Source organism: Dasypus novemcinctus, chromosome 8 (genome assembly GCF_030445035.2).
Source record: "Dasypus novemcinctus isolate mDasNov1 chromosome 8, mDasNov1.1.hap2, whole genome shotgun sequence".
NCBI classification, from domain to species: Eukaryota; Metazoa; Chordata; class Mammalia; order Cingulata; family Dasypodidae; genus Dasypus; species Dasypus novemcinctus.
The window spans coordinates 41,688,078-41,715,960 of NC_080680.1; the positions used below are offsets into that span (position 1 = coordinate 41,688,078).

Below are 27,883 nucleotides of genomic sequence, written 5' to 3' on the forward strand. Positions count from 1 at the left end.
TGAAAAAAAAGTGTGAAGGAAGAAGATGTGCCTTCAAAAAAAACTATAGCTTTATTAAAGTATAACTTACCTAGCATAAATGTATCCATTTTATGTGCACTAACAATGAATTTTAGTACGTTTACAAAGTTGTGTGAAAATCACCACAAGCCAGTTTTTGAATAACTCCATCATCCCCAAATGTTCCTTTGTGTCTGTTTCCAATAAACTGCCTCTCCACTGCAGGCCTCTGTCCCATCTATTGATCCACATTCTGTCTTTGTTTTCAGTTTAACTTTATGTGACTTATTAAATTTTTTTTCTCATTGTGATTTACTTACTTGACTTTTTACTTCTACTGATCTTCAGGTAAACAGACAATAGATAATTGGAATCAGAAGACTAATTTCCATTACAGTGTTTGGTATATGGCACAGGACACTGGCCCAGCTTAGAAGTCAAAAGAAATGATGAATCATGCCTTGGAATCAGATTAAAAATACACTTTAGATAATTTGATGATAGCCAGACCTGAATTACCCAGTGCCTTAAATTTTTATTAATTTGTAAAAGTCATTCTGATTAAATTCTCTTTTTGAATATATAAAGTCAAAGGCATAATCCTTGGTCTCTTAAAAGCAGAAGTAATTTTGATTTTATCATGTCAACATGATTTGGAGAAATGTTAAGGTCCAGAGGTTTTGTTTCTTTGTTTTGTTTTTTTTCGCTTTGGTTTGTTAGTTGTAGGTCTTCACTCTTTGGTTTGCGGCTGAAAATTCTTTTCATCTAGAGCCAATTTTACTAAACCGAAATTCAGGGGCATTATGTTTTACTCATAACCTCCAAGGAGCATGAGAAAGCTTCATTTTAGGGTTGCCAAGTGGCGGCGTATAGGCCAAATGTAACCTACAGATATGTTTCTTGTATAATTTAATGTTTTAAAAATCAGGACATTTTCATTTTTAAAAGGTGTATATCTGGCTTGTCTTGAAAAAGTCATTATATCTGATAATATGAGGCCCAAATTCCATACATCCAGTGCATAGCTGCGTGTTCTCCTTTTATCATCATGATGGGGATTATCTTTGTTTCTCTCTTGGGTTGAATGCCCTTGATTCCTGTATCCCAAATTTTCCTCTTTCTCGGTTTATTCCCTTATTTTGTGGAGCATATTCTCTGGTAGCTCCCTGAGAAAGAGTGTATATTAGGTGGATTTTTTGAGACCTTGTATATCTGGAAATGCCCTTGTTTACATACACATTTGGTTGATGGGTTGGTTGCTTTAATAGTCAGGCAATGCTGTAATAAAAAAAATACCCTGAAATCTCAGTTGCTTAATGTGAGAGTTTACTTCTCACTTATGTCATAGACCAATACAGGCCAGCCAACTATTATATGAGGTTGCTTCCATCTGGCAATTCCACAAGTTAGTAGTCCTTTATTTCAGCTGTCTCATTTCAGTGAGAGTGCAGAGAAGGTACAACCACTCTTAACTGTCTCAGACTAGAAGCGACAAGTTATTCCATTCACATTCCTTTAAGGAGTATTATTCATATGACCCCACCTAGATCCATGGGGACCAATAATTGGAGAGAAGAGCATAGATATTTGGTGATCACAAATGGCCTCTGCCAGGAAGCAGACTTGGTCCAATGGATAGGGCGTCCGCCTACCACATGGGAGGTGCCCGGTTCAAACCCCAGGTCTCCTTGACCCATGTGGAGCTGGCCCATGCACAGTGCTGACGCGCTAAAGGAGTGCCGTGCCACACAGGGGTGTCCCCCGCGTAGGGGAGCCCCACGTGCAAGGAGTGCACCCCATAAGGAGAGCCGCCCAGCGTGAAAGAAAGTGCAGCCTATAAGGATGGAAGAGGTCACAGAAGAACACACAGCACATGGACACAGAGAGCAGACAACTGGGGGGAGGAGTGGAGAAATTAAAAAAAAAATCTTAAAAACAAAAAACAAATGACTTCTGCCATTGTTCAACACAAAATTCTAGGATGGAACTCATTTTTCTACAGAATTTTGTAGGTACTAATCCATGTTTTCAGTTTACAGTTTGCTGGTAAGAAACCTGTAGTAATTGTTAATCTTTCATAATAAACTATCCCTTGTCTTCTAAAAGAAGAACCTTATAGGATTTTCATTTTGTTACCAGAGTTTTGAAATTATATAGGAATATGCCTTGGTGTGGGTCTAATTTGATTCATTTCAGACAATGAATCCAATGATGAGATTCAATTTGCTTTAATTATTTGTTATTGCTGATTTCTTTGCATTTTCTCTGTATCTCATTGTTGAACTCTTCTTATAAAGGTACTGAACTTCCTTTTTCTGGTCCTCTAATTTTTTATTTTTTGACTCCTAGTTTCCATCTCTTTGTCTTTTTGCTCTATTTTCTGGGAGATTTGCCCAACTTATCACCCAAACTTTCTTTGAACTCTTTATTTTGGCTACTATTGTGCTTTTTTAAATTCCCAGAGTCCCTCAAGAATGTTTCTTTTTAAAATAATATAATATTCTTATTTCATGGGTACAATATATTTCCTTATCCCTTTGTGGATATTAATGGTAGTTGGATTTTTAAATGTCTTTTTTTCCAGTATTGCCTCAGTCTCTTCAGTTTTGTGTGTGTGTGTGTGCGTGTTGGTCTTTACCTTTCATGTGGATGGTTTTCCTTAGATGTCTGATAATCTTTGGTTGTCTGCTCATATTTAGGAATAAGGCACTGAAAATGCTTCTTGGCAGTTCTGATCCATGGCTGAGGCTTACTGATTGTAGGATTCAGCTCTGGTTGTAGGATTCATCTGACTGCACCATTTGGTTGAGGTACTCTTTTTTTTTTCTTTATTTTTTATTTTGTTCTTATTCTTGAGGTATTCTTGATGTCAGTATCTTTATGTCTTTCCTTATGAGGTAGTCAGACACCCCAGAGAAGAACTTTACAAGCACCTGTGTTCAGTATAGTAATTCCCTTCTTTGCCTGTTGATTCAGAAGAAAGAGGAGCCCAAAGTGGCCAGGTGGCAGTCTTTTTTTTGTTTTTCTGTCTTTTCTTTTCTTTTTTTTCTTTTTTATCAGAGAACATGGCTTTATTATAGCAATATAGAAAACAAATATAACTTTGAGTGTTCATAAGCACACTACACATTATGATTGATGGTGTTATTCAGTTCCCTAAATTTTGGGAGAATTGTTTATATAATTTTTGAGGTTCACTGACCTTCTTTGTGAAGACGTAGGTTTGAAATGCATGTACACATTTTTTGTTGAGTACATAAATTTTCACTCTCCTGATGTTATGTATAACCTTAGTCTTTTCATACATCTTCAGTGAGATAACCAAGCTCAAAGCCTTTTGTTACTAAAACAACCAGCAGTTATACTTGCCTGTAGCAACATCTTTAAAAGAAAGGCATTTTAAAATGAATAACGTCTAATAGGTAACCAACAGATTTTGACCTAATTCCTTTTTCCTTTATAGCAAAAAGAATTCACCTGCCATCCAACCCCTGAAGACTGACAACACCTTTGAAACAATTCCTTTAAAAGCATTTTAGACAGCCATTTCCATTTTAAGTCAGATGAGGATTGTACCCTTCTATCTGACAGTCTCCAACTTTGAAATCATCAATTGCTTCAACTTGTTGAAGAACTTTGAGCTTGGGGAACAGTCTTGGTTCTTGCTGAAGCTGAACTTTCAGTGCCTCGATGTGATTCAGGTAAACATGTGCATCTCCCAAAGCATGTACAAAATCACCTGGCTTCAGGCCAGTGATAAGTGCAAGCATGTAGGTGAGCAGAGCGTAGCTGGCAACATTGAAAGGCATGCTGAGGCTCATGTCTCCCTACTGCTGGTACAGCTGGCATGAGAGCTTGCCATTGTTGGTGTAGAGCGTGGCATGGTGGGAGAGCCATCAGAGAAAGATGTTTTGGATTCCAAGCACACATGATGATTCTTCTGTCATTGGGGTTGGTTTTGATTGTGTCAGTCACCTTTTGCAGTCGTCTACTCCTTGGCCTGAATAATCTGAATTCATACTTTGTATTCTGCCCCCAAATGCCTTTACTGAAAGCCATCAACTGGGCCCGTCTCCTTCTTCTCTGGTGGAGAATCCCAAGCAGTCCAAAATGTCATGGGATCCGTTTGGCATCCCGTATTTTCACTCCTTTGGAAGAGGGTTCATTAGCATTTGTGGATTCCTTGATAAACCACAGCAACTCCCCCAACACACCCTTCCACAATACGTGTTTAGTGTTCAGCAGAGGAAGCTCTTCTCTCAGTCGGAGGCATGGCTGCCGGCTGAACATTGACAGGATGCCAGTGCCGGTGCAGTCCTCCTTCCTGGAGCCACAGCGCAGGATGTGCTGATCTGCTCCAGATACTGCAGCTCCCCATGGAGCTGCGGCTCTGGCTCCCGCACGGTGGGTGCCCCTGAGTCAGCCCCTGAGTCCGCAGGTGGCTCCTGTGAGGGCACTCATGATTGCTTGGAGCCGTGGTGGGCATGGCTGCAGGCAGGCACCTGGGCAGGAGCTGCTGGAGGCAGTAGGCCTCAAGGGCTCCAGGTGGCAGTCTTAACTTCCAGTTCAGTGGAATCATGCTGTGTCTCCTGGTGGCAGCACTCCTCCTTTTGGAACTAAGACCTGTAGACCAGCAGAACTTAAGTTTGCAGGGACAGAAAATAAACATTTTCCTAGTGGGTCACTAGGGTAATTGTGAGTGGTGCCACTCCCATTTCCACTCTTTGATTCCAACCCATGAATCCTGGTTATGGAAGAACAGCACCATAGAGTGGATGCTGATTTAGAGCATACACAACCTCCTGGAAAACATTGCCCCAGCCCTGCAAGGTATTGATTGCTACCTAGTTGGTGCCCTAATTGAGTCTTCAAAAGGCCATTCCACCGTCTATCAATCCAGCTACTTCAGGATGATGGGGAACATGATAAGACCAGTGAATCCCATGGGCATGCGCCCATTCCCACACATCATTTGCTGTGAAATGGATTCCTTGATCAGAAGCAATGCTGTGTGGAATGCCATGGTGGTAGATAAGACATTTGGTAAGTCCACAGATGGTAGTTTTGGAAGAAGATTACATGTAGGAAATGCAAACCCATATCCAGAGTACGTGTCTATTCCAGTTAAAATAAATCGCGACCCCTTCCACGGTGAAAGTGGTCCAATATAATCAACTTGCCACCAGAGAGCAGGCTGATCACCTCAGGGAATGGTGCCATATTGGGGGCTGAGAGTGGGTTTCTGCTGCTGGCAGATTGCATGCTCAGCAGTGGCTGTAGCCAAGTTAGCCTTCATAAGGGGAAGTCCGTGCTGCTAAGCCCATGTATAACCTCCATCCCTACCTCCATGGCCACTTTGTTCATGAGCCCACTGGGCAATGACAGGAGTGGCTGGGGAAAGAGGCTGAGCATTAGCCACAGAGCAGGTCATCATATCCACTTGATTATTAAAATCTTCCTCTGCTGAAGTCATCCTCTAGTAAGCATTCACATGGGACACAAATATCTTCATGTTTTTCCCTATTCTTAAAGGTCTATCCACATGTCTCTTCCCCAGACCTCTTTGTCCCCAATTTCCAATCATGTTCCTTGCAAATTCATGACCATTCAGCTAAACTGTAGGTGGCAGCCCATGAATCAATATACAAATATACCTCTGACCATTTCTCCTTCCAAGCAAAATGAACAAATTTCTGCCCACTGGGAGAATTTTCCCTCACTGCTGTCCATTAGGGACATCCCAGAAAGGGGCTGCAGTGCTGCAGCTGTCCACTTTTGGATGGTACCTGCATATTGTGCAGAACCATCTGTAAACCAGGCCTGTATTTTGTCTTCCTCCGTCAACTGATTGTAAGGAACTCTCCAAGAGGCCATAGCTGTGAGGTGAAAAAGAGAAGGCAGGGAAGCAGACTTGGCCCAGTGGTTAGGGCATCTGTCTACCACATGGGAGGTCCACAGTTCAAACCCCAGGCTTCCTTGACCCATGTGGAGCTGGCCCATGCGCAGTGCTGATGCGTGCAAGGAGTGCAGTACCACGCAGGGGTGTCCCCCACGTAGGGGAGCCCCACGTGTAAGGAGAGCCACCCAGTGCGAAAGAAAGTGCAGCCTGCCCAGGAATGGCGCCACACACACACAGAGCTGACGCAACAAGATGACACAAAAAGAAACACGATTCCCATGCCGCTGACAACAACAGAAGTGGACAAAGAAAAACATGCAGCAAATAGACACAGAGAACAGACAACTGGGGCGGGGTGGGGGGGAGGCGAGGGGGGAGAAATAAATAAATAAATCTTTAAAACAAAAAAAAGGGGTTTAAAAAAAAAAGGAGAAGGTAATGTGTCAGGAGTGGTGGCCATGGGCTCCTGGACCACTTACCCATGTAACTTACGCTTTCAGGATCCACTTGAGCCCTACGTCATATATACCACTTCCACTTTATTATGGAGTGCTGCTGTGCCCACCCAACTTTATGGTTTCCCAGGTCAGACAATACCCAGCTCATGATAGGCAACTCAAGTCTTATGGTAACGTGATGGCCCATGATTAAGCATTCAGTCTCTATTAAGGACCAGTAGCAGGCCAAAAACCGTTTCTCAAAAAGGGAGTAGTTATCTGCAGAGGATGGCAGGGCTTTGCTCCAAAATCCTAAGGGTCTGCGTTGTGGTTCTCCTATAGGGGCCTACCAAAGACTCCAGAAGGTATCTCTATTTGCCACTGAAACTTCCAGTACCATTGGATCTGCTCGATCATATGGTCCAAGCTGCTGGATTGAGAAAACTATGGAATGACCTTTTGAGGACTCAAAAGTGGCAAGGCAGCTTACACAGCAGATTTGACCTGTTGCATAGTCTCTTATTCTGGTCCCCACTCAAATCTAGCAGCTTTTCTGGTCACTTGGTAAATAGGCCAGAGTAGGACATGGAGATGTGGAATGTGTTTTTCCCAAAATTCAAAGAGGCCAAGTAGGTGTTGTGTCTCCTTTTTGGTCATAGGAGGGACCAGATGGAATAGCTCACCCTTCACTTTAGCAAGGATACCTCAACATGCCCTATACCAAGGGATATCCAAAAATTTCACTGAGATGAAAGACCTGTGTGTTTTTGCTGGATTTATCTCCCATCTCTGACACACAAATGACTAAGCAATAAGTCTAGAGTAGTTGGTACTTCTTGCTCACTAGTTCCAGTCAACATCATATCATCAATATAATGGACCAGTGTGATGTCTTGTGGGAGAGAGAGAGTTGATCAACTTTCTAGTGGACAATATTATGACATAGGGCTGGAGAGTTGCTATACCCCTGAGGTAGGACGGTGAAAGTATATTGCTGGCCTTGCCAACTGAAAGCAAATGTTTCTGGTGGTTCTTACTAACAGCAACTGAGGAAAAAGCATTTGCCAAATCAATAACTGCATACCAGGTACCAGGGGAAGTGCTGATTTTCTCAAGCAATAATACCAAAACTGGAACAGCAGCTACAATTGGAATCACACCTGGTTAAGTTTATGATAATCCACTGTCATTATCCAAAAATCCATCTGTTTTCTACACAGGTCAAATAGGAGAGCTGAATGGGGAAGTGGTGGGAATCACCACCCGTGCATCTTTCAAGATCTTGATGGTGACACTGATCTCTGCAATCCCTCCAGAAATCCAGTATTGCTTTTGATTTACTATTTTTTCTATGTAAGGGTAGTTCTAGTGGCTTCCAATTGGCCTTTCCTACAATAATAGACCTCACCCACAAGCCAAGGAACCACTGTAGGAATTCTTCCAGTTGTTGAGTATGCCTATTCCAATTTCATATTCCAGAACTGAGAAAATAACCACCAAATGGGTCTAGAGACCCAATGGGCCCACTGTGACACAGACTTGAACTAAAACTCTATTGAACAACTGACCTTAATAAACCCCTAGTCTGACTGGTGGACCACAGTGGTGTTTTGGGTCTCTGGAATTAATGTTACTTCTGAACTAGTGTCTAATAATTCCCCAAATGGTTAATCATTTATTTTACCCCAAGGCACAGCTACTTTGGTTAAAGGCCATAGTTCTCTCTGAGAAAGGCTGGGAGGACTATTAACAATATAAAATTTTGGCAGTGTAATGGATCCTTCCCAAGGGGACCTGGCCTTCCCCTCACTCAAGGGGCTCTGGATCTGTAAAATGACTCCAGTCTGGGAATTGATTAAAGGGCCATGACTCTCTATTTTTTGTAATTCAAGTTAGACCTTTTCACTTGACCTAGAATTCTTCTGTTTATACAGATCAATTAGGAATTTAGTAGACTGCCTATTTATTTTACCTCTAGGTATACCATATCTATTAGTCATTGTTACAGGTCTCTGCAGCTTAGGCTATTTTGGTTTACATTCATTGTGGTAGACACACCCACCCTGTCTTTGGCGATTAAGTTCTTTCACTTGACTTCTGCCAATTTAGGATCCAATCATCCCTATGTGCTTAAGAATTCTAGTTCAGTGACAGCTGTTCCCAAGGTAATATTTGATCTACAGAGAAGAGCAACTACAGAGCTCTTCAGGAAAGATGAAGTTAGTTTCACAAATTTATTCCTCACAGTCCTGGTGAAAGGTGTGTCCTCTGGACATTCCTGGGGTGGGTGAACAGGTCTGACATGATAAATCCAATCTAAAATTCCAATCTCTCTAAGTCTTGGATCCCCTCATTTACAATATACCAGGAATTTCTGGCATTTTGGCCTCAGGTAATGTTGGCCACCTTATGGTCCATGTTTCAGCCAGTCACATGAACAAACTGTTAGAGCCCTTTCTAGCCTCTTGAGCTACAACACTGAATCCAGAATCTCAGCTTAGTGGGCCCATATCAATAAATTCAGCATGATCCAACTTTATATTCTTCCACCATTATCCCCACACCATTAATATCCATTCCTACACACATTTCCCTGATTTTTGTGCATATAAATTGGAAAACTCCTTCAGTTCTTTCAGAGTATAGTGTACTTCCTCATAGGCCATACTTTTTACTTCATTTTTGGGGACCTGTTGGGATTTCAGTCTAGTTATAGGTCTGGAAGAAAAGAAGTGTAGTAGGGGTAGGTAGAATGAAGGGTTAGAAGTTTCTTGCAAGCCAATTACTTCAGGGCATTTTGTTGCAGTTTCATCTGGCGAAATGGGATTCATCTCTTCAGGTGGAGGTTGGATGGCAGACTGGAGATTGGGAAGCTGTTTCCTCAGGACATGCAGGAGTTCAAGTGGCTGTTTCCTCAGGGCAGGCTTGTTGTTGGGTGGTTGTTTCCTCAGGGCAGAGCATTACAGATTTATCTGGCAAAAACTCAGCAGAATTTAGGGTTTCACTGTCCCCACTGCCATCATTATCAACCCATATGTCCCCATTCCAATTTTTCCCTTTCTTTTCCAATCAGTGCCTTCACTTTAACAGCAGATAATCTGCAAGTTTGAGAATTTAGCTCCCATTGCAACTAACTCTGCTACTCACACAATAAGACTCTGGGTCTGATTTTCAGAGTCTGTGACTACAAGAAATAAGATTTTATTTCAGGGCATACATAGAAACTTTCACATCCCTCATGTAGCACTTGAGTTGCAAATTTGAAGCCTTCAGCTCATCCTTTTCTGTTATAACTGCATCCAGTGTATTTAGAAACAACCAAAAAAAAAAAAAAAAAAAGGTAAGGAAAAAAAGGAAAACACACACACACAAACAAAACAAAACAAGACAATAGAAACAACCAGCCAACATCATTATACTTTTAACTCCCTAAAACTTTGTTAAGGTGTCAAAAACATTCTCACCCAGAGGCTTACCTCTTATGTGAGTAGCTGTATCTAGTGGTGATTTTTTTGCATATCTCTATTGCCAACTCACACAATGTACAATCAGTGGTTTCTTGATTATTGGGAATAGTATCATTAGTGCTTTTAACTCTAATCAGAGTAGAGAGCCAATTGCAAAAGCCCTAGAACCAATTCAGAAATCCCACTTTTAAGATTCTGTTTCTCAAAAATGAGTCCTGGTACTAAGCTGTATTAGGGTACTCCAGTGAAACAGAACTGACCGGCGATACCTGTAAATAATATTAGATTTTATAAAATTGTCTCACACAACCGAGGGGATACACAAATCCAAAATCTGCAGGGCAGGCTGCAAAATGGGATCGCTGAGGAATTCCCCAGGAGAAGACGGCTGGCTGAAGTAGAAAATTCTCTCTTCTGACTACTGAAATAATTACTTTTTCTTTTAAAGCCTCCAAATAATTGGATGAGACATCTTTCATTGCTGAAGGCAATCTCCTCAGTTGATTGCAGTCCTAATCAGTCATAGAGGCAATCAAATTACTGATGATTTAATTCAATGAAATGTCCTCACGGTAACAATTAGGCCAGTGTCTGCTTGACCAAATAACTGGGCACCATTATCTGGCAATTTGGCACATTAACATAACCATCACAGCAGTCTGGTCTCTGAGATCTAACATCCAAATGCTATATCTTACACTCTACTAGCGCCATGCTTGCTATCATTTTCAAGAGAATCAGAGAAATCACACAGGGAGATAGTTACCATGGTACGATGACTATCTGTGGTCTTACCCAGTTGTGTACAAGGATCAGGAGTTGTGGAACCAGGCACATTTGACTAGAAACCAGCTTAAAGCTTGCTTTCCCATATTCTGAAAATTCCCTGGTGTTTTTCATGGTTCCTGAATTGTTACGATGGTATGTGGGGATGGAAGGGTGTGAAGTGAACTGGGAGGGTATTTGAGAATACTGAAATGGGAAAAGAGCATTTCAAAATTTCATGTAAATTTCATGTAAATTCAGTCTGATGATGAGAGACATCAGGGGTCAACAGCATTTCTAAGCTTGTCTGGTTTCTGTCCTTCTCACAATGATTCAAAGGTATTCAGGAGGATCATAGTCACTTAGGGAGGTTCCCCATACTGGTGACTATATTACTAAAAAGGTGAATATAAATCAATAAGAAAAATATTAAGAACCTAATAAGTGGGGAAAGACATAAATAGACACAAAAGAAAAATACAGCTATGTAGTGAACTAACAGGGAAAAACTCACTTAAATAATTCAACTCAACTGACTAATAAACTTTAAATGTATTTTTAGCCTACTAAAGTTGCAAAAATGAAAAAAACAACAAGCATAATAGAGTCAGTGAGGATGCCATGAAATAGTCTCGTATGTTGCATATAAGTTGGCACATGCCAACAAAAACTAAAATGATGTTTGTAAATTTTTATTTTATTTATCTTTAATTTTTTATTTTGGAAAAATTTCAAATTTACAGTGTGAACTTCTGCATATTCCTCATCTAGATTGTTTTATTTTATTATTTTTATTCATAGTCTTATTTCACCATCATCATTATCATTGCTGACCATTTGAGAGTAAGTTATAAATATCATGACCCTTGGCCCTAAATACTTGAGCATGTATTTCCTAAGAACATTCTTCTACGTAACACAGTATAAAGTATAAAATTCAGGAAATATAACTTTGATACACTACTATTATCAAATACAGTCACATGCAATTTTGGTATTTGTCCCAATGATGTTCTTTATAGCCTATTTTCTGCTGATCCAGGATCGATTCCAGCATCCTCATTGTTTTTAGTTGCCATGTCTCTTTAGTCTCCTTTAATATGTACAGTTCCCCACCCTTTGTCTTTCATGACACTGACATTTTAAAGAATACAGACAGTTGCTTAACAGAATATCTCTCAATTTAGGTTTGTCTACTATTTCCTCATGATTAGATTTTTTGGCAGGCGTTTATGTAACTTCTGACCTAGCAACTTCTACTTTTGGGAAACTGTCATGAGGAAATAATAATAAACATTTAAAAAAACATTTATTTTGCTTTAAAGCAACAAAAACGCAGAGTAGTAATAAAAATCATAGCTAATCTATTCTGAGGGTATATGTGACATTGGGCAGTCTGCTTTGTATTTTATGTGCATTATCTTATCTAATCTTCTGAATAAAACGAGTATGACAGGCTTTATTCACTGCAAACCCAACCACCATTTCCCCCTCTGTCCCATTTTGCTTGGGCAATACAAGAGAATGTATCAGAATAGTTCTGAGCCAACTATGGTTATCCAATCCTCTCTGCTAGATATTCTTTCCCAACTTCATTGGTAGCTGAGGAGGAACATCTGACCTTTTTCTAACTGATGAGTTTTAAAGACAAGTTTCCTGGAGGACTTCTGGGAAAGACGGAGCCTCACATGGGGAAAGACTTAGTCTTCTTCTCTCTTCCTTTGTGGGATGCTGGTGCATGCTGTGACTGCTTAGAATCATGGGAGCCATCCTGCAGCCACGTGGTAAAAGGATGGCAGTCAAAAGTCAATGTACTGGGGATGGTAGAGTAGAGGAATGGGAAGAACCTGCGTCCCTGATGGCATTTTGAGCTGCTTACCCAAATGTGGACTCCCTCCCTATGGTCTACTTGGGCTATAAACTTAGGTGTTAAGCTATTTTTATTTGGACTTTTAGAAACTTGATGCTATAAGCATACAGGTAATGATAATAGAAACAGTTACATGTCACTTACCACAAGGGCTTTGCGTTATTTAATCGTTATAATGATCCTGGAAAAAGGTATCACTACTGATCCCATTTTACAGATGAAGAATGAATGCCCCTGCAGCCCAGAATAAAAGCCCCACTAAATGCCCCTAAGCGTGCATCAGGGCCCTATTTTCCCTCTGCAGGCATAGCAGAAACTAGGGAGACTGGAAAGTTCAACATTTAGTGGATTTAGAGGGTGCCTGGGAAATTGGCTATACATAGGAACCAACCAAAGGATGGGTAATTGATTTTTCCTTTAGGGAGAAGAAAGTAGACAGATGGGTAGAGGATAAATAGAGAGTCCCAAGGAAAGTGCAGGGAGAGAGCTGGGACCTGGGAACGAGGCAGTGGCAATATCCACGTGGGACAGTCCAGTGTGCAGAAGTACCAGACTATAGGACCAGCACTTGACTCTCTCCCCACAAGAAACTTCCCTTCTCTCAAGTTATAACTTTGGAAAAATTGCTTAGGTCCTTCAGTAAAGAACTATTTATATCTTTCTTATATTCCAGTGCGTGCGCTCAGTTTGAGGAAAGTGGTATGGCAGTGCCCAGATTTAGGAGACATCCTAAATCATCACCACCCTAACCCCATTCCCTCCTGTATATTAGCAGCCTCCTCGCTGTGGACTGCCAGGTCCACCAGGAGATAATGACCTGGATACAGAGACAGGATGCTTACACAACCATAATCACCTTTTGGTGATTTTCAATATGTTGTGCAATAAAGTATGAATTCTTTTTTAAGATTTATTTATTTACTTATTTCTCCCCCCTCCCACCCTGCACCCCCCTTGGTGCCTGCTCTCCGTGTCCATTCGCTGTGTGCTCTTCTGTAACCGCTTCTATCCTTATCAGCGGCACCGGGAATCTGTGTTTCTTTTTGTTGCATCAGCTCTCTGTGTGTGCGGCACCATTCTTGGGAAGGCTGCGCTTTCTTTCGCGCTGGGCGGCTCTCCTTATGGGGCACACTCCTTGTGTGTGGGGCTCCCCTATGCGGAGGACACCCCTGCATGGCAGGGCACTCCTTGCGCGCATCAGCACTGCGCATGGGCCAGCTGCACACGGGTCAAGGAGGCCTGGGGTTTGAACCGCGGACCTCCCATAGGGTAGGCGGATGCCCCACCATCAAAGCTTCATTTCTTTCCACTTCATTCCACTCATAATTTTAATTCCTGGGAGGGGACTTGATGTCTTCTGTCTCCCTGCCTTTGCTTATAGTGCTCCTTCTGCCTAGAATTCCCTGAATATGCTCCTTTAAGACCCAGTTCCAACGGCACTGCATCTGTAAAGTCATCCTTTCTCTGCACCACCCTCTCTACCAAAGTAAATCATTTCCTCTGTGCTGCCTCACTCTCTTAGAGCTTTGTACATCAAAACTGTTCTAGCACTGTCACACAGAACCCAAGCCTCTTCTTTCCTGCTTTATGTATGTCTCATTTTAGACCATGAGTTGTGGGAAGTCAGAGAAGATGTATTGTCAACCATTTTGCCCTTTAATAAAGGCAATGCCTGACATATGGTAAGCATTTGGTAAATGTTTGTAGAATGAGAGAAGGCACATAAATGACAATTTGTAAGTGGGTGAATTAATTGATAAATTGATCTAAAGTCTTTCTAGTTGTAAAATTCTATGATGTGGATATTCCTATTGAATATGAAATAACATAATACATTAGAATGTGGTCTAAAGTACTTGAATGGATTTTTAAAAAAACCTATTATATATAAAATACCACATTAATTAAAAATAGTGTCTTAATCTTCATTCCTTTCATATTTACAGTTTTCTTGTGACAAAATAAGGAAAGAAGTGGGAAAAATTGAAACTCCAAATTCTGATGTCTAAGCTATGGCTGGCTTTAAATATTAGCACACTAATCTTTCTGTATCTGTCTTGAGCAATAAGGCAACAATAATGATCTCTACTTGCTAGTAATAATCTATATGCTGATCTGATTTCTCATTCCCCAAAATGATTAAAAAAAACAAAAACAGAACTGCTAGAAAAAATTGAGAAAAGGAACTTCATAAAAATTAAAAACTTTCATGTATCAAAGGACTTCATTATGAAAGTAAAGAAGACAACCCAAGGAACGGGAAAAAAATATTTGGAAACCACATTTCTAATAAGGGTTTAATTTCCAGAATATATAAAGAAATCCTACAACTCAACAGCAAAAGGTCAACAACCCAATTTTAAAATGGGCAAAAGACTTGAATAGATATTTCTCCAAAGAAAATATACAAATGGCCAATAAACACATGAAAAGATGCTCAACATTATTAGCCATTTGGAAAATGCAAATCAAAACTACAATGAGATACCATTTCATACCCACTAGAATGACTCCTATTCAGAAAACAGAAAATAGGTACTGGAGAAATAGAAACACTCTCATTGTTGATGGGAATGTAAAATGGTGCAGCTCCTGTGGAAAACAGTTGGTGGTTCTTCAGAAAGTTTAATATAGAATTACCATATGAACTAGCTATCCCACTTCCAGATATATACCCCAAAGAATCCAAAGCAAAGACTTTTACATATATTTGCACACTGATGTCCATAGCAGCATTATTCACAATAGCCAAAAGGTGGAGGTGAATCAAGTGCCCATCAACTGAAGAATGGATAAACAAAATGTGATATGTGTATGTCTGTGTGTATATGTGGAATGGGTTATTATTGACCCATAAAAAATACTGAAGTTCTGCTACATGCAACAACATGGATGAGCCTTGAAGACAACATGTTGAGTTAAATGACAGACACATAAGAACAAATATTTTACAATATCACTTATATGAAACAGAATGTGCAAATTCATAGAATTAGAAACTAGACCAGGTTACCTGAGACCAAGATGAGGGTAGAGAATTGGGAATTAATGCTTAATTGGTATGGACTTTCTATTTGGAGTGATGGAAATGTTTTGGTAATGAATGATGGTGATGGTAGCACAACACTGTGAATGTAATTAACACTACTGAATTATATATTTGAATGTCTTTAAAACCAGAAGTTTTAGGTTGTATATATTTTACCAGAATAAAAATTTGAAAGACCATTGAAATGAACAACACAGTGAGCCCTAATGTGATAGACTACAGTTAACATTATAATTATAATAATATTGTTTCATCAATTATAGCAAAAGTACCATACTAATGCAAAGTATTAATAACAATAGAGAAAATTGTGAGTGTGTGTGTGGCAGGTATATCAGAACTCTGTTTCTGCATGATTTTTTCTGTAAACCTACAATTTCTCTAATACAGAAAAACCAGAGTTGGAAAATATCCATAAGAAGTCGAAGCTAAAATACTCAAGAGAATTAAGAACTAAAGAGTATTACTTCCTTCTGAAAAACACATGAAACTTGGCCACTCCCATTCAAGTTCACTTTAACAAGTATTTATTGAGTGTTTGACCAGTGTTAGGCACTGGATCAGTTATTCTCTCATTTATTCAACAAATGTTTACTGAGCACCTACTATGTGCCAGGCATAGTTCTAGGCAGCTGGGGAATGGACTGTGTGCTAAGCAACTGCACCATCACCATCACATGTTATAGTAACATCTACCGTCCACTCTGAGGAAGAATGTTTTAAGAGTAAAAAGAAATCTCATATTGTTGGGCAGGATATACCCTGAATACTTTTGCCCAGAGTCAAGAGATAAGCAACAATGAATAAAACACAACTTTTGATACACACTCCCCAGACTGTTTTCAATGAAATTTCAAGGAAGCAAAATATGTAAAGAAAATGCAACTTTAAATTTTCACACACATCCTTCCCCTCTGCAAAATGATAGACCAAAGAGTTGAAGAGGGTTCTATTTTACAGTTGCAAAAATGTTAACTCCACTTGAACATGTTCTGGCTTGCATGACCCTTTCCCATAACAATCACTGACACAGAAGTCATGCCTCCGACATTTTAGTGTGCATCAGTTACCTAAAAAAATCCTTCTGCTTACAAACTTGAATTGCATTTCTCCTGGGGCTGGAACATAAGAACACATGGTAATTTACATAATTGACTTACTTGTATAAAACACCAAAAAAACACCATAAAATGCCATATACCTTGCTAAACATTCACATATCTGACACTGACCAATACCAAATGTATTCCTCAATACTGAACAAAACAGAAATTCTTAAACCCATGGAACTGACATTTCAAAAGCATGAGAGAGATAACATGCAACCAAATAAAATATAATGTATTTAAGATAGTGTATTAGTCGGGGTTCTTTAGGGAAACAGAATCAACAAGGGATATGTGTCAATAGTAAGAGATTTATCAGTGTCTCTCATGCAGCCGTGGGGATGCACAAGTCCAGGTTCCACAGGCAGGCTGCACCCAGGAGCTCTGATAAAAGTCCAGTGAAGATTCTTGACATATTCTGGCGGACATTGGCTGTCCAGGGAAGAGCTGGGAAATTCTCTCTCAATGCTGTAATCACTTTCCCTTCTAAGGGTTTCAACAGATTGGGTTAAGCGTCACTCATTGCTGATGGCAATCTCCCTGATTGATGAAACTATAACCAGCTATCTATGATTTACCACTGTAGTAAAGTCAATGGTGACTAAAGTCCATAAATGCGCTTGTATTATAGTTAGCCCACTGCTTCCTTGACCAAACAACTGGGCACAATTACCTGACCGAGTTGACTCATTAGCCTAACCATCACAGATAGTGATAAATGCTTATGGAGAAAAACAAAGGTGGAAAGGGAGTTAGGAAGTTAAAGTGGTAAGGGGACATTGCAATGTTAGATGGGCATGAAGGTGACCTTTGAACAAAAGCTGATGGAGGTCTTGGATAGGTGTGGGGAAATGGGGGATGTGCACATGATCCTAGCTCGCTCTGGTCCTCTGGGTCTTGCACTCTACCAGGCTGTGTTTACTGATGATCACTTACACTTTTAAGCAATACTCATGAGTTAACATCCTTTAGGTGGAGGTGGGACTTGACAACTTGACTCAGACTTTGAAGGATGGGAAGAGACAGGATGTGATATAAGGTGAGGGTGGCAGGAAGAATAACATAAGCAGAGGAGGTCCCTGGTAGAGAGGAACAAGTTGAGGATCTTCCCTGATCCAATGGAAAGGTAAGGTACCGAGCTGGGTGCATGAAGTGGGCCTATAAGCCAGTTGAAAGAGATCACACTTGTTTGTAGAGATCATGGAAAACCACCAAAACTAGCTGAGCAGGGGAGAGACCTGATGAAGCAGGTATTTAAGATTAATGAGTGGTCAAGCCAGATTAGATTGGAACAAGAAATGGCTACACACAGAGAGGCCATTTAAAATCTCCTCATGACCCAGATATTAATTTATAAGAGCTGGAACCAGAATGGAAGCAGTGAGAACAGTGATACTTATAAAGAATAAATGGCAGGCATTGGTAGGTGATTAGATCTAAAGGAAAAGGAGAAAGAGAAGATAGAGTTGGCAAATTCCTAAATTTCAGGCAGAAGCATTTGTGTTATATATAAAAAAAAGACTGAGGAATTTGTGATATAAAGACCACATAGTTCATGAAAAGCTGAAACCAGAATCCATATTTCCTGTTTTTTCTCCACTAGCTGACTCCATCATTTTAAACCTGGGAAATGGAAGAGATAATGGCACTAACAGAAATGGGTGATTATGGAGCAATAGTTAGCTTCCAATTGAGTAGAGGGAAATGGAGAGTTTTTGTTTTTCATTTGTGGAGATTGAAGGCGTTCAAATGGAAATGTTGGGAAATAGCCAAAACTTTATGATTCGAAACTTTACTAGGTTGCAAACTTGGGTAAGTCACTTAACCTCTCTGTGTCTCAGTTTCCCCAGTTGTCAAGTGAGGATAATGCAATTACTTATGGTTGTTATGAGGATTAAATGAATTAATAATTAAATGAATTAACAACTGTAGATCTTGGAACAGTTATAACAGTGTTTGGTAATAAAATAGGTAAAATGCACTGTGAAGAAGGTTGCCTTTTGGGGGAGCTAAGAAAACATGGGGAAAACCAGGAGAAGAATTTGGGATAATTGATGTGGTATCTGTCATAGAAGGTAAGGGAAGAATTTTATGAAGGTGACAAACAAAATCAAAGGACACATAAACGTGGAAGTAAAGAAAGGCCAAAGAAAGCAGTCAGGTGTGGAAAGGCCTTCCAGCGTGCACTTTGGAAATAGGGGTAATGAAGAGAACCCCAACTACAGGGAATTAAAGAGGCAATGAGAATGCAGCAGCCAGACCCTTGGATGGTTGGTTTTGAAGTTTGCCAGTGATCTGTGAACATATCCAAGAGGAGACAGAGTTTAAAAATATGCATTTGACTAAATTAATGGATAACATGTTCATGGTGAGTCAAGACAATTAAGGAAATTTGGGGTCATCTTTAACTTCAGGAAATTGATACCATTGAGGGCAATACTTCACAGCTAGGCCCACCATAATCTGAAGGAAGACCGAAGATTTCACAATCCTCTCCTCAAAAAAGTTTCCTTGACTGAAAATTCTGAAACTTTGAGGTGCTTTCACTGCATCTGCATTTGTGTGGAAAGAGTATAATATTTTTGCTCTCTCTGAAATTATATGTCACAAACATTCTGAAACTCAGAGAATAAGCCCATCAGTAAGGCTGACAGTGCAGCGTGGATTGAAGTCTCTGGAGTAAAAAGTTTTCTATGAATCATTAATTTGTTCCCAGTTTGGAAAAGTGCTCATAAAATTATTCTCTTAGTATTTTTCCATCTACATATTTGCTCATAAATTCCAGTGCAGTCCAGTTTCTTTTCTTTGGTTTGTTTTAATAGTCTTTATAGTTTTATAATTAGGAACTTTTTCTTACATGCTTAAAGGTATTGATATTGAAGAGGAAATAAAGTTACTTAACCAACTCTGAAGACTTACTAAATTACCTGAAACGGAAAGAAAGGACACGGGGAAAAGACAGACACAGCTCTTGGACATTTGAATATTGGGTTGCAAATGATGAAAAATACTTTGGACCAGCACTTTCCAATAGAAATATAGTGTGGCCCAAAAATGTGTGTCACATTTTTAAAAAGGGGGAAACAGGTGACGTTAATTCTAACAATTTATTATATTTAACCTAATAGATCAAAAATATCATGTTACCCTGTAGTCAACGTAAATATTAATAGTATGATACTTCGCGTTATTTTATCTGTTTGGACTGTCTTCAAAATCCAATGTGTGTTTTACACTTCCAGCACAATTTGGACTAACCACATTTTCAAGTGCTTCATAACCACTTGGGACTCCCATATTAGACAGTGGCAGCTTTGAACCAAAAATACCTTGCTTAAAATTTTCTTTTTAAAGGCAAGCTGACAAATAGAGGCATTATATATAAAGTGCTGTAGTATAGCATGGCTTGCTTAGAGCAAATCAGCAACTTCCAGTAAACATTGGCTTTTCTAGTTCAGTGAGCATGTGAGCATCGGGATTTTTCTGGGTTCTTTCTTTAGCTCAGGGCTGGCCCCTGAGAAGCCTGAAACTGAAAAAATAACCTGGGACTCAGAGTATTCTTGAATCGCAGGGATGCTGCTTGCAGTATTGCCCTAGAGAAAAGCATTTATCTCCAAGTTGTTGGTTTTTGTTTTTTTTTTTAAGTTTATTCCTTGGATGGATTCGCTGTATTTAAGGAGCCCCAGGAAGGATGACGGACGCCCCTCTTACAAAAGTTCACTTGTACTCTGAAACAGTCCACCGGGGTTTCTTCTTAGTCTGCCTTCTCCAAGGAATTCGTGACAACCCTTAAAAAGCCAAGCATAAAGAATTCCAGGGTTGGTTTCCCGACCTCGCCAACCCAGGGTGCTGGCGGAAGGCGCAGGCTTCCCCCGCTTGCCCACTTGTCCTGGCAGCTTGCAGAGTCGGGCAGATGGAGTTTCCGGCCTGCGCTCCGTGGTCGCCGGGTCATCCGCCCGCGTTCCTTTCTGCCTGAGGTCAGGGCCCAGGGAAGAGCGCGCGGTCGGTCGGAGTATCCGGAGGGCACTTCCGCGGGCCGTCCACGCCCTCCTCCGCCGCCACTCGCTCCCTGCCAGGCTGGGCGGCGGGTGTCTGGGCTGGGAGGGTGGGCCCTCCCCCGGGGTGATTGCAGCGCCGAAGGTGGAAATGCGGAAGTTCCCAGCCCGAAGTGACAGATGAGGCTCGCGTCTCGCCCGGTATGTGCTGCAGAAGCTCTCCGGCGCGCCAGGCCCCCGCTCCCCACCTCCCGCCGCCCTAGGAGCCGGAGTGCAGCTGCAGGGCCATGGCCACGCTGCCAAGCGCAGAGCGCAGGGCGTTCGCGCTCAAGATCAACAGGTAAGACGCGCCGGGAGGCGCCGCGCGTCGTCGCGGGAGCGGAGCGAGCGCGGCGCCCTCGGCTGCGCCCCCGGCAGCCGCCCGGCCAGTCTTCGGGAGTCCGCCTCGGGGCGCGCCTGAGACTCGGCGGCTTCGCGTTCCCTCGGCGCCAGACCCCTTTCCCGAGGCTGCTCCCGTGGAGCCCGCGTGCCAGGTTCAGACAGGTCCTCCCTGAGAATCCCCACCGTCCCGGTTGTACCCAGCCACCAGTGTCCCTTACCCGATCCCCTCTCGGGTCACTTCCCCGCTCTGCCTCACGCGCGCCGCCCTGCGGGGTTCTGACAGGTGCCGGGCCCAGGGAGTGTGATGGGAGCAGGGTTAGCTGTCTTGGGCCTGCCACGGAGTTGCTTGTAAACTGCGACCTCCTTTGAGCTTGTTCTGAGAAGGGGAAAGAAACGAGGGGGCTAAAATGAGAGTTTTGCTTTGAGGCTTCTGAGATGCTGAGAGGGGCTCTTTCCTCTCTCGTTTTACTATCCCAGTAAAAGTTTGGCTCCTGTTGACATTGCTATTTTTATTCCCTGGGCTAGAGGAGCTATGAAGTGGAAAAAGTGATTTTTAAAAAAATTCCACATTTAAATAAATAAAAAAGAATGTCCTGTAGCTGACATTATTTTTACATTTTTAGCCCTCCAGCAAGGAACAAAGGACACTGATTCCCAACTCACCAATTCATCATAAAAATTGGACAAACTAAAATGTAAGCACATTTACTGCCCAAAGTTCTCACCGGAGGTGCTTTAACTGCAGTTTTTCCTTCACTGAAAACCGCTGACAAATATTTGGAGGCATTTGTGTCTTACCCAGAGAAATCCAAACTGTCTGGTTGAAGGGTCAACTTATTATTATACTACCCTCACTGCTCTATGATTTGTTAAAGTCTCCTTTCATTTTGTGTAATCTATGTATCTTTAAAAAAAAAAAGATTTTTTTAAAAGTCTCAGGTAAACTGAGCCTCTGGAAGCCTGGTTCCACAGTAAGTTCATCTCAGTGCTGCTAGTTTGTGAAGAGGTTTGAGCAGCCAGGAATTAAAAGCCCAGAATAAGGAGGTGGTAAGGACTTCTAAAAGGCCCTCTTAACTTTATTGGCAATTTTATTTCCACTTGCTGTATAGCTGTGAGCAAAGCACTTTACTTACCTTATTCTTTCTTCATCTGTTAAATGTTTAATTATTGATATAAACTGTATATTAATGTTGGAGATCAAAAATTATCAGTCAAAAGGCATAGAGTATGGCAGGGATCTCCCTGTGGGGATTTTTTCCCCCTGCATTAGGTTTCATATCTGTGGCATAGCATGAGGGCCAATTCATTTGTGGGGTCAGGCGGTCAAACTAACGCTGTTGATGGATGGACCACTTGCCATAGCCACCGCTCTTCCATCCCTGTGAATTTTAGGTCAGGAAGTGTGAACTGGACAGGAAGATATTAGAGACTGTTGGGGTGAGGTGGGTCTGGGGAGAGCAGTGAGAGTCTGGACTGATCCTACAGGCAGTCCTGAAAGCAGGTGTGGGGTTGATGTCACCTGAGGATTAATAATAAGAGCGTGGCTGGAATCAGATCTTCTTACAAATTGAGTCTGCTGCCAACTCACTGTGTGACACTGGACATGTTACTGACTTTCTCTACACTTTGGAGATAATTATAGTACCTATAGTACCTACCTCTGATGACTATTGTGAGGATTAAGTGGGATTATGCACATGAGGTGTTCATAGTGCCTGGTTCAGATTACATATGAAAAAGATGTTAGCTATCAACATTACCTTCATCCTCCTCATCGTCATTATCATCTTCATCATCACCATCTTTAAGATCTTGAGAAAGAAAGGTAGAAAGGAAAGCTGAAGTTGGAGGAGTTTCCAGGCAAGAGACCAGCTTGAGCTAGGTAAGGAGGCCAGTGGAGCTGTCACGGGGCTGGTGTTCTCCACATATGTCTTCATTCCTCAGCTAACACAGCACACACACTCAATGGAACAGAATGTGTGATGGAATCTGTCCAAGAAGAGCCCCACTCAAGTTATATAAACTCCCTAATCCTCAGCAAGAATATGCATTGATTATTCCTATCTTGGAGCTCAGTTTCCCTTTTTGAAGTTTTTTGTGCATTGGATGGAAGAGTTATGCTAAGGAGTTTGACCAAAACTATTGTTCAATGGAGTGACTTAATAAGGACATATCTAGTATTAATATAATATTTAAATCCACCAGTTATTGATCATTTACTATGTTCTGGGCACCATGTTATGCACTTCATGGATCATATCATTAAATCCTTATAGAAACTCCATGAGATGAACAAGATTACTTCCATTTGACTGAGGCAGAAAATGAAGCTTGGGGATAGTTGCACAAGGTCATGACATTTGTACATGGCCAGTTCCCAGAAGGGGTGGAATTGAGATTCCAGACAGCTCCAAACACTGTGCTCTTAACTGCACCCATGCTACTTGATCTACATATCTTAAGAATTTCTTTTAAGCAAACAGAGAATTAATTTTTTAAAAACCATCATTTCAGTATAGCACTGGCAAATTGTTCTTTGTTCTGGTCAGTGGTTAATATGTAAACAAACTAACAATGTGATGTGTTGCAATTTTGATATTGGGAAAGAAAATGTTTTCCCTTGCATGCTCACCTATTTTTTTTTTTACTTTTTTTTTAATTGTATTTTTTTTTTAAGATATATAGATCACAAAAAATGTCGCATTAAAAAAATAGAAGATGGGAAATGGACTTGGCCAAGTGGTTAGGGCGTCCATCTACCACATGGGAGGTCTGCGGTTCAAACCCTGGGCCTCCTTGACCCGTGTGGAGCTGGCCCACGCGCAGTGCTAATGCACACAAGGAGTGCCATGCCACGTGGGGTGTCCCCCGCATAGGGGGGCCCCACGCGCAAGGAGGGTGCCCCGTAAGGAGAGCCGCCCAGTGCAAAAGAAAGTGCAGCCTGCCCAGAAATGACACCACACACATGGAGAGCTGACACAACAAGATGACGCAACAAAAAGAGACACAGATTCCCGTGCCACTGACAACAACAGAAGTGGACAAAGAAACAAGACGCAGCAAAAAGACACAGAGAACAGACAACTGGGGGGGTGGGGGTGGGGGGAAAGAAAGAAATAAATCTTAAAAAAAAAATAGAAGAGGTTCCCACATATCCAACCCCCCACCCCCACCCACTCCTCCCACATCAACAACCTCTTTCATCATTGTGGCACATTCATTGCATTTGGTGAATACATTCTGGAGCACTGCTACACTGCATGGATAATAACTTACATTGTAGTTTACACTGTCCCCCAGTATATTCAGTGGGTTATGGCAGGATATATAATGTCCAGCATCTGTCCTTGCAATATCATTTAGGACAACTCCAAGTCCCAAAAATGCCCCCACATCACATCTCTTCTTCCCTCTCCCTACCCTCAGCAACTACCGTGGCCACTTTCTCCACATCAGTGCTACTATTTCTTCCATTACTAGTCACAATAGTTCTATAGTAGAATACCAGTAAGTCCACTCTAATCCTTATTTTATTCCTCCATCCTGTGGGCCCTGGGATGGTGATGTCTGCTCCATCTCTATATCAAGAGGGGGCTTAGATCCCACGTGGTTGACGGATGAGATTTTTCTGCTTGCAGTTATAGGCACTCTTGGTTCCCTGGTTTGGTGGTTGACCATACTCACCTCCCTGTCAAATGACCTGGGTAAGTCCAACAAATCAGAGGGTAGGGGTTGCAACTCACTGAGGCTCAGGGCCCAGCTGGCACATGGATAATCCAGAGGTTCAAGTCTCCTAAGTATACACCAGCCCCAGTACCAACTACAAGTTCAGTAAAAGTGACAGAAGAGGCATGTGTAGAAAGGTGACATCTGAGTCCAACTCCTTCACACTCAGGAATACAAATTCCAAAGTAGGGCCCACTGGCAAGGCCTTGAACTCCAGAGCCATCTGCCATGACCGTAGAACCTGTGTGTCTCCGAAGCCCTCAGGAGCACTACTTCGTGGGGTTGTATCTACTTTGGCGGTCTCTGGGATCCTACTGAGGTGTGCGTAAGTGGGACCCCTCTGATGACCTAATTCACATGAAGAAGACAGTCTTGAAATACGGCCATCAGTACATTCAGTGTGAGTTCATGTTTTTTTACCTTTCTACTCAGAATAATGCAAACTATCCCTTAAAAATATTTATGGGGTAAAACCAGCAGGCTTCCTATTAAAGAAATAGGCAAATATTAAAAATTTTATTTGTAAAGAGCTCAGTTCTGCCCACACGAATCTCAAGAAAGAGTAAATAGCCTACCTCATAGCAGAAGAAGATTTTTACTACTGTTCCTAAGTTCTGTGGCTTCCTGCAAGCAGCATTGCCTAGTTCAGGGCAGGGCGGCAGATGGGGAAGAACCTGGGAATCTCCGCCAGTGGCCATTGCCCCAGCAATCCCCTTCCTCCCTCACAAGCCCATGAAGCCCAAATTTCCATGGGTTGAAAAATCATCACATAGGACTTTTTTTTGTTTTGTCCAAGTGTAATTGCATGACTTGTTACAGTTAAACATTTCTGTAGAACCCATGATTCAGGGAAATATAAGAGAAAAATTCACAGTTGCATTTTTCTAAATTGGAAGAGTAAAATTTAATGTCTTATAAGTCGTATATACTTGTTTTCATTTCAGTTTGCCACTGACTTTCCTGTGTAATAAGGAAAGATTAGAGTTGAGTTATGCCTTTTGTAACAATGTTTGTCTTTGAGATTTCATCCACTGCTTCATAATTCAGTCTTTATAGGAGCATCTATTTTTGTTAATTATCTTTTTTTTTTTCTTACTAGCATTTAATGCTTTCATTGATTATGAAATTATTATGAGTATTCTGGAAGTCCATGAAACAAAATATTGGTTTCTGTCAAATACATAACAGATGTAGAATGAGATCAAATATTAACTAAAATTAGGACTTTGGATGAAGAGGAAAAAAAATGCAGAATGGAGGAAAAACATCAATGAACCTGGTAGGACATTCAGGGTTGAAATAAATAATAATGACTAACACTTATATTAATATAATGCTTATTTCTAGTAGGTATGATTCTAAGTCTTTATATAACATGACTCATTCACCCCTATAAATTAGGAATAATTACTATGTCTATTTTACAGATGGAGAAACTGAGCACAGAAAGGGTATGTAAATTGTTCAAAGTTACAAACAGCTTATTAAAGAGAGAACTGGTATTCAAATGCAGGTAGCCTCTCACTTTACCACCACACCAGATTGTCACCTCAGTTTAAAATAATGATAAAATAAGTAACACTTACTGACTAGTTAACTATGTGCCAAGTACTGTGGTAAGAACTTGATTTAATTGCTTAAAAAGAAAGAGAACAAATATTAAGCATGAAGAATCAGAGATTTTATAGAAGATCATGACAAGGAGCTAAAAAGAGAGAATAAAGTTAAATAGATTGCATTCAGGAACAACCCTAGTAAGTTTGGACATAGGACCTGAACAAAATGAAGGTAAAGAGACCTTAGAAGTATTTGCTAATTGTGTCAGCCAAGATAATGCAAGCATAAAAGTATGTGTTCTTATGTATAAATGTGTGTGACTGTAGAGAAAACAGTACTATTCTTTTGTATTAGTGGTGGGTGAGGGAGGGAAGGTAATTTTAAGAACTGATCCTTTGGAGGAATAGAGTATGGATTAGAGTGGACTTACTGATATTCTATTCATGAACTATTGTGATTAGTAATCTAAGAAAATGTAGCATTGACGTGGAGAAAGTGGCCATGGTAGCTGCTGAGGATAGGGGGTGGGAAGAAGAGATGCGATGTGGGGGCACTTTCAGGACTTGGAATTGTCCTGGGTGGTACTGCAGGGACAGTTACTGGACATTTTATGTCCTCCCATGGCCCACTGGGTGGACTGGGGGAGAGTGTGGGCTATGGTGTGGACCATTGACCATGTGGTGCAGCAGTGCTCAGAGATGTATTCACCAAGTGCATGAATGTCCCATGATGATGTAGGAGGTTGTTGTTATGGGAGGAGTAGGGCGAAGGGGGTGGGGGGTATATGGGGACTTCATATTTTTTAAATGTAACATTAAAAAAAATTAGACCAAAAAAAAAGAAGAAGAAAAAAAAAAGAACTGATCCTTGTTTTCTGATGTATTCTGGACCAAAGACTAAGAGAGGGTCTCGGCAGATCTCTTGGTCTTTTACCTAAATGCAGGCATCTGGTGCTGTTCTAAAGATGCCTTACAGAGTACATATTCAGAGAACCTTCTACCAGGGTGAAATTTTCTTCAGTTCGAGTTCTTTGAGCTCTGACAGTTCACATCTATGTGCAAAGCTGATGTTTACTTCTGCATGGACCTTTGGAAAGAAAATATAATTACATCATGTGGTTACCTAGGGAGAGAGGAAGAACTCAGGGGACCAGGCCTCCCTCTTTGCTCCCCGCACAGTGCTAGTGGTGGAATGGAATGATGTCAGACTCGTTTCGACTTTCCATCCTCTTTAACAAGGACCTTGAGAAGGCAGAGATGTAGCAATACTCTGACTTCTTGCTAGAGAAGACCAACAAACAAGATCACTTGGCTCTTTTCAGTGGTGAACCACCACATACTTATTAATGTTTTGGCCAAGGATAAAGGGTTAAAGTAATGGAAATGTCTGTCCCTGTTCCCACAAGCCTTCAGTATAGTTTATAACCAGTCGGCAGCCAGAAAGGTTCTCTAAGCTCTAGGCGAGCATAACAAAGTTTCTATGGTTATGGTTCCCAGCTTTTGAAGTTTGTCCTGTCATGGTATAGTTTGCTGTATTGACAACTTGGGAGTACCTAGAACAAAAACAAGTCACTATCTCTGAAAGTATATATGGACACATCTGTATGCAGGGGCGCTGGTGAAATCACACAA

The 27,883-nt window shown here is 41.2% G+C and overlaps 1 protein-coding gene and 1 pseudogene across 1 annotated transcript in view; one reads left to right on the forward strand and one right to left on the reverse strand.

The window, feature by feature from the left end:
- Positions 1 to 3,535: 3,535 nt before the first annotated feature.
- On the reverse strand, positions 3,536 to 5,874 carry LOC101439984 (thymidylate synthase pseudogene; annotated as a pseudogene).
- Positions 5,875 to 20,558: 14,684 nt separating this feature from the next.
- The window catches only part of DOCK8 (dedicator of cytokinesis 8), a 246,921-nt gene continuing 239,596 nt past the window's right edge, over positions 20,559 to 27,883 (forward strand). Inside the window, exon 1 of the mRNA XM_058301712.2 lies at positions 20,559 to 20,928. Within this exon, the coding sequence (XP_058157695.1) occupies positions 20,876 to 20,928 (53 nt within the window). The 5' untranslated portion in view covers positions 20,559 to 20,875. The remainder of the gene's footprint in view (positions 20,929 to 27,883) is intronic.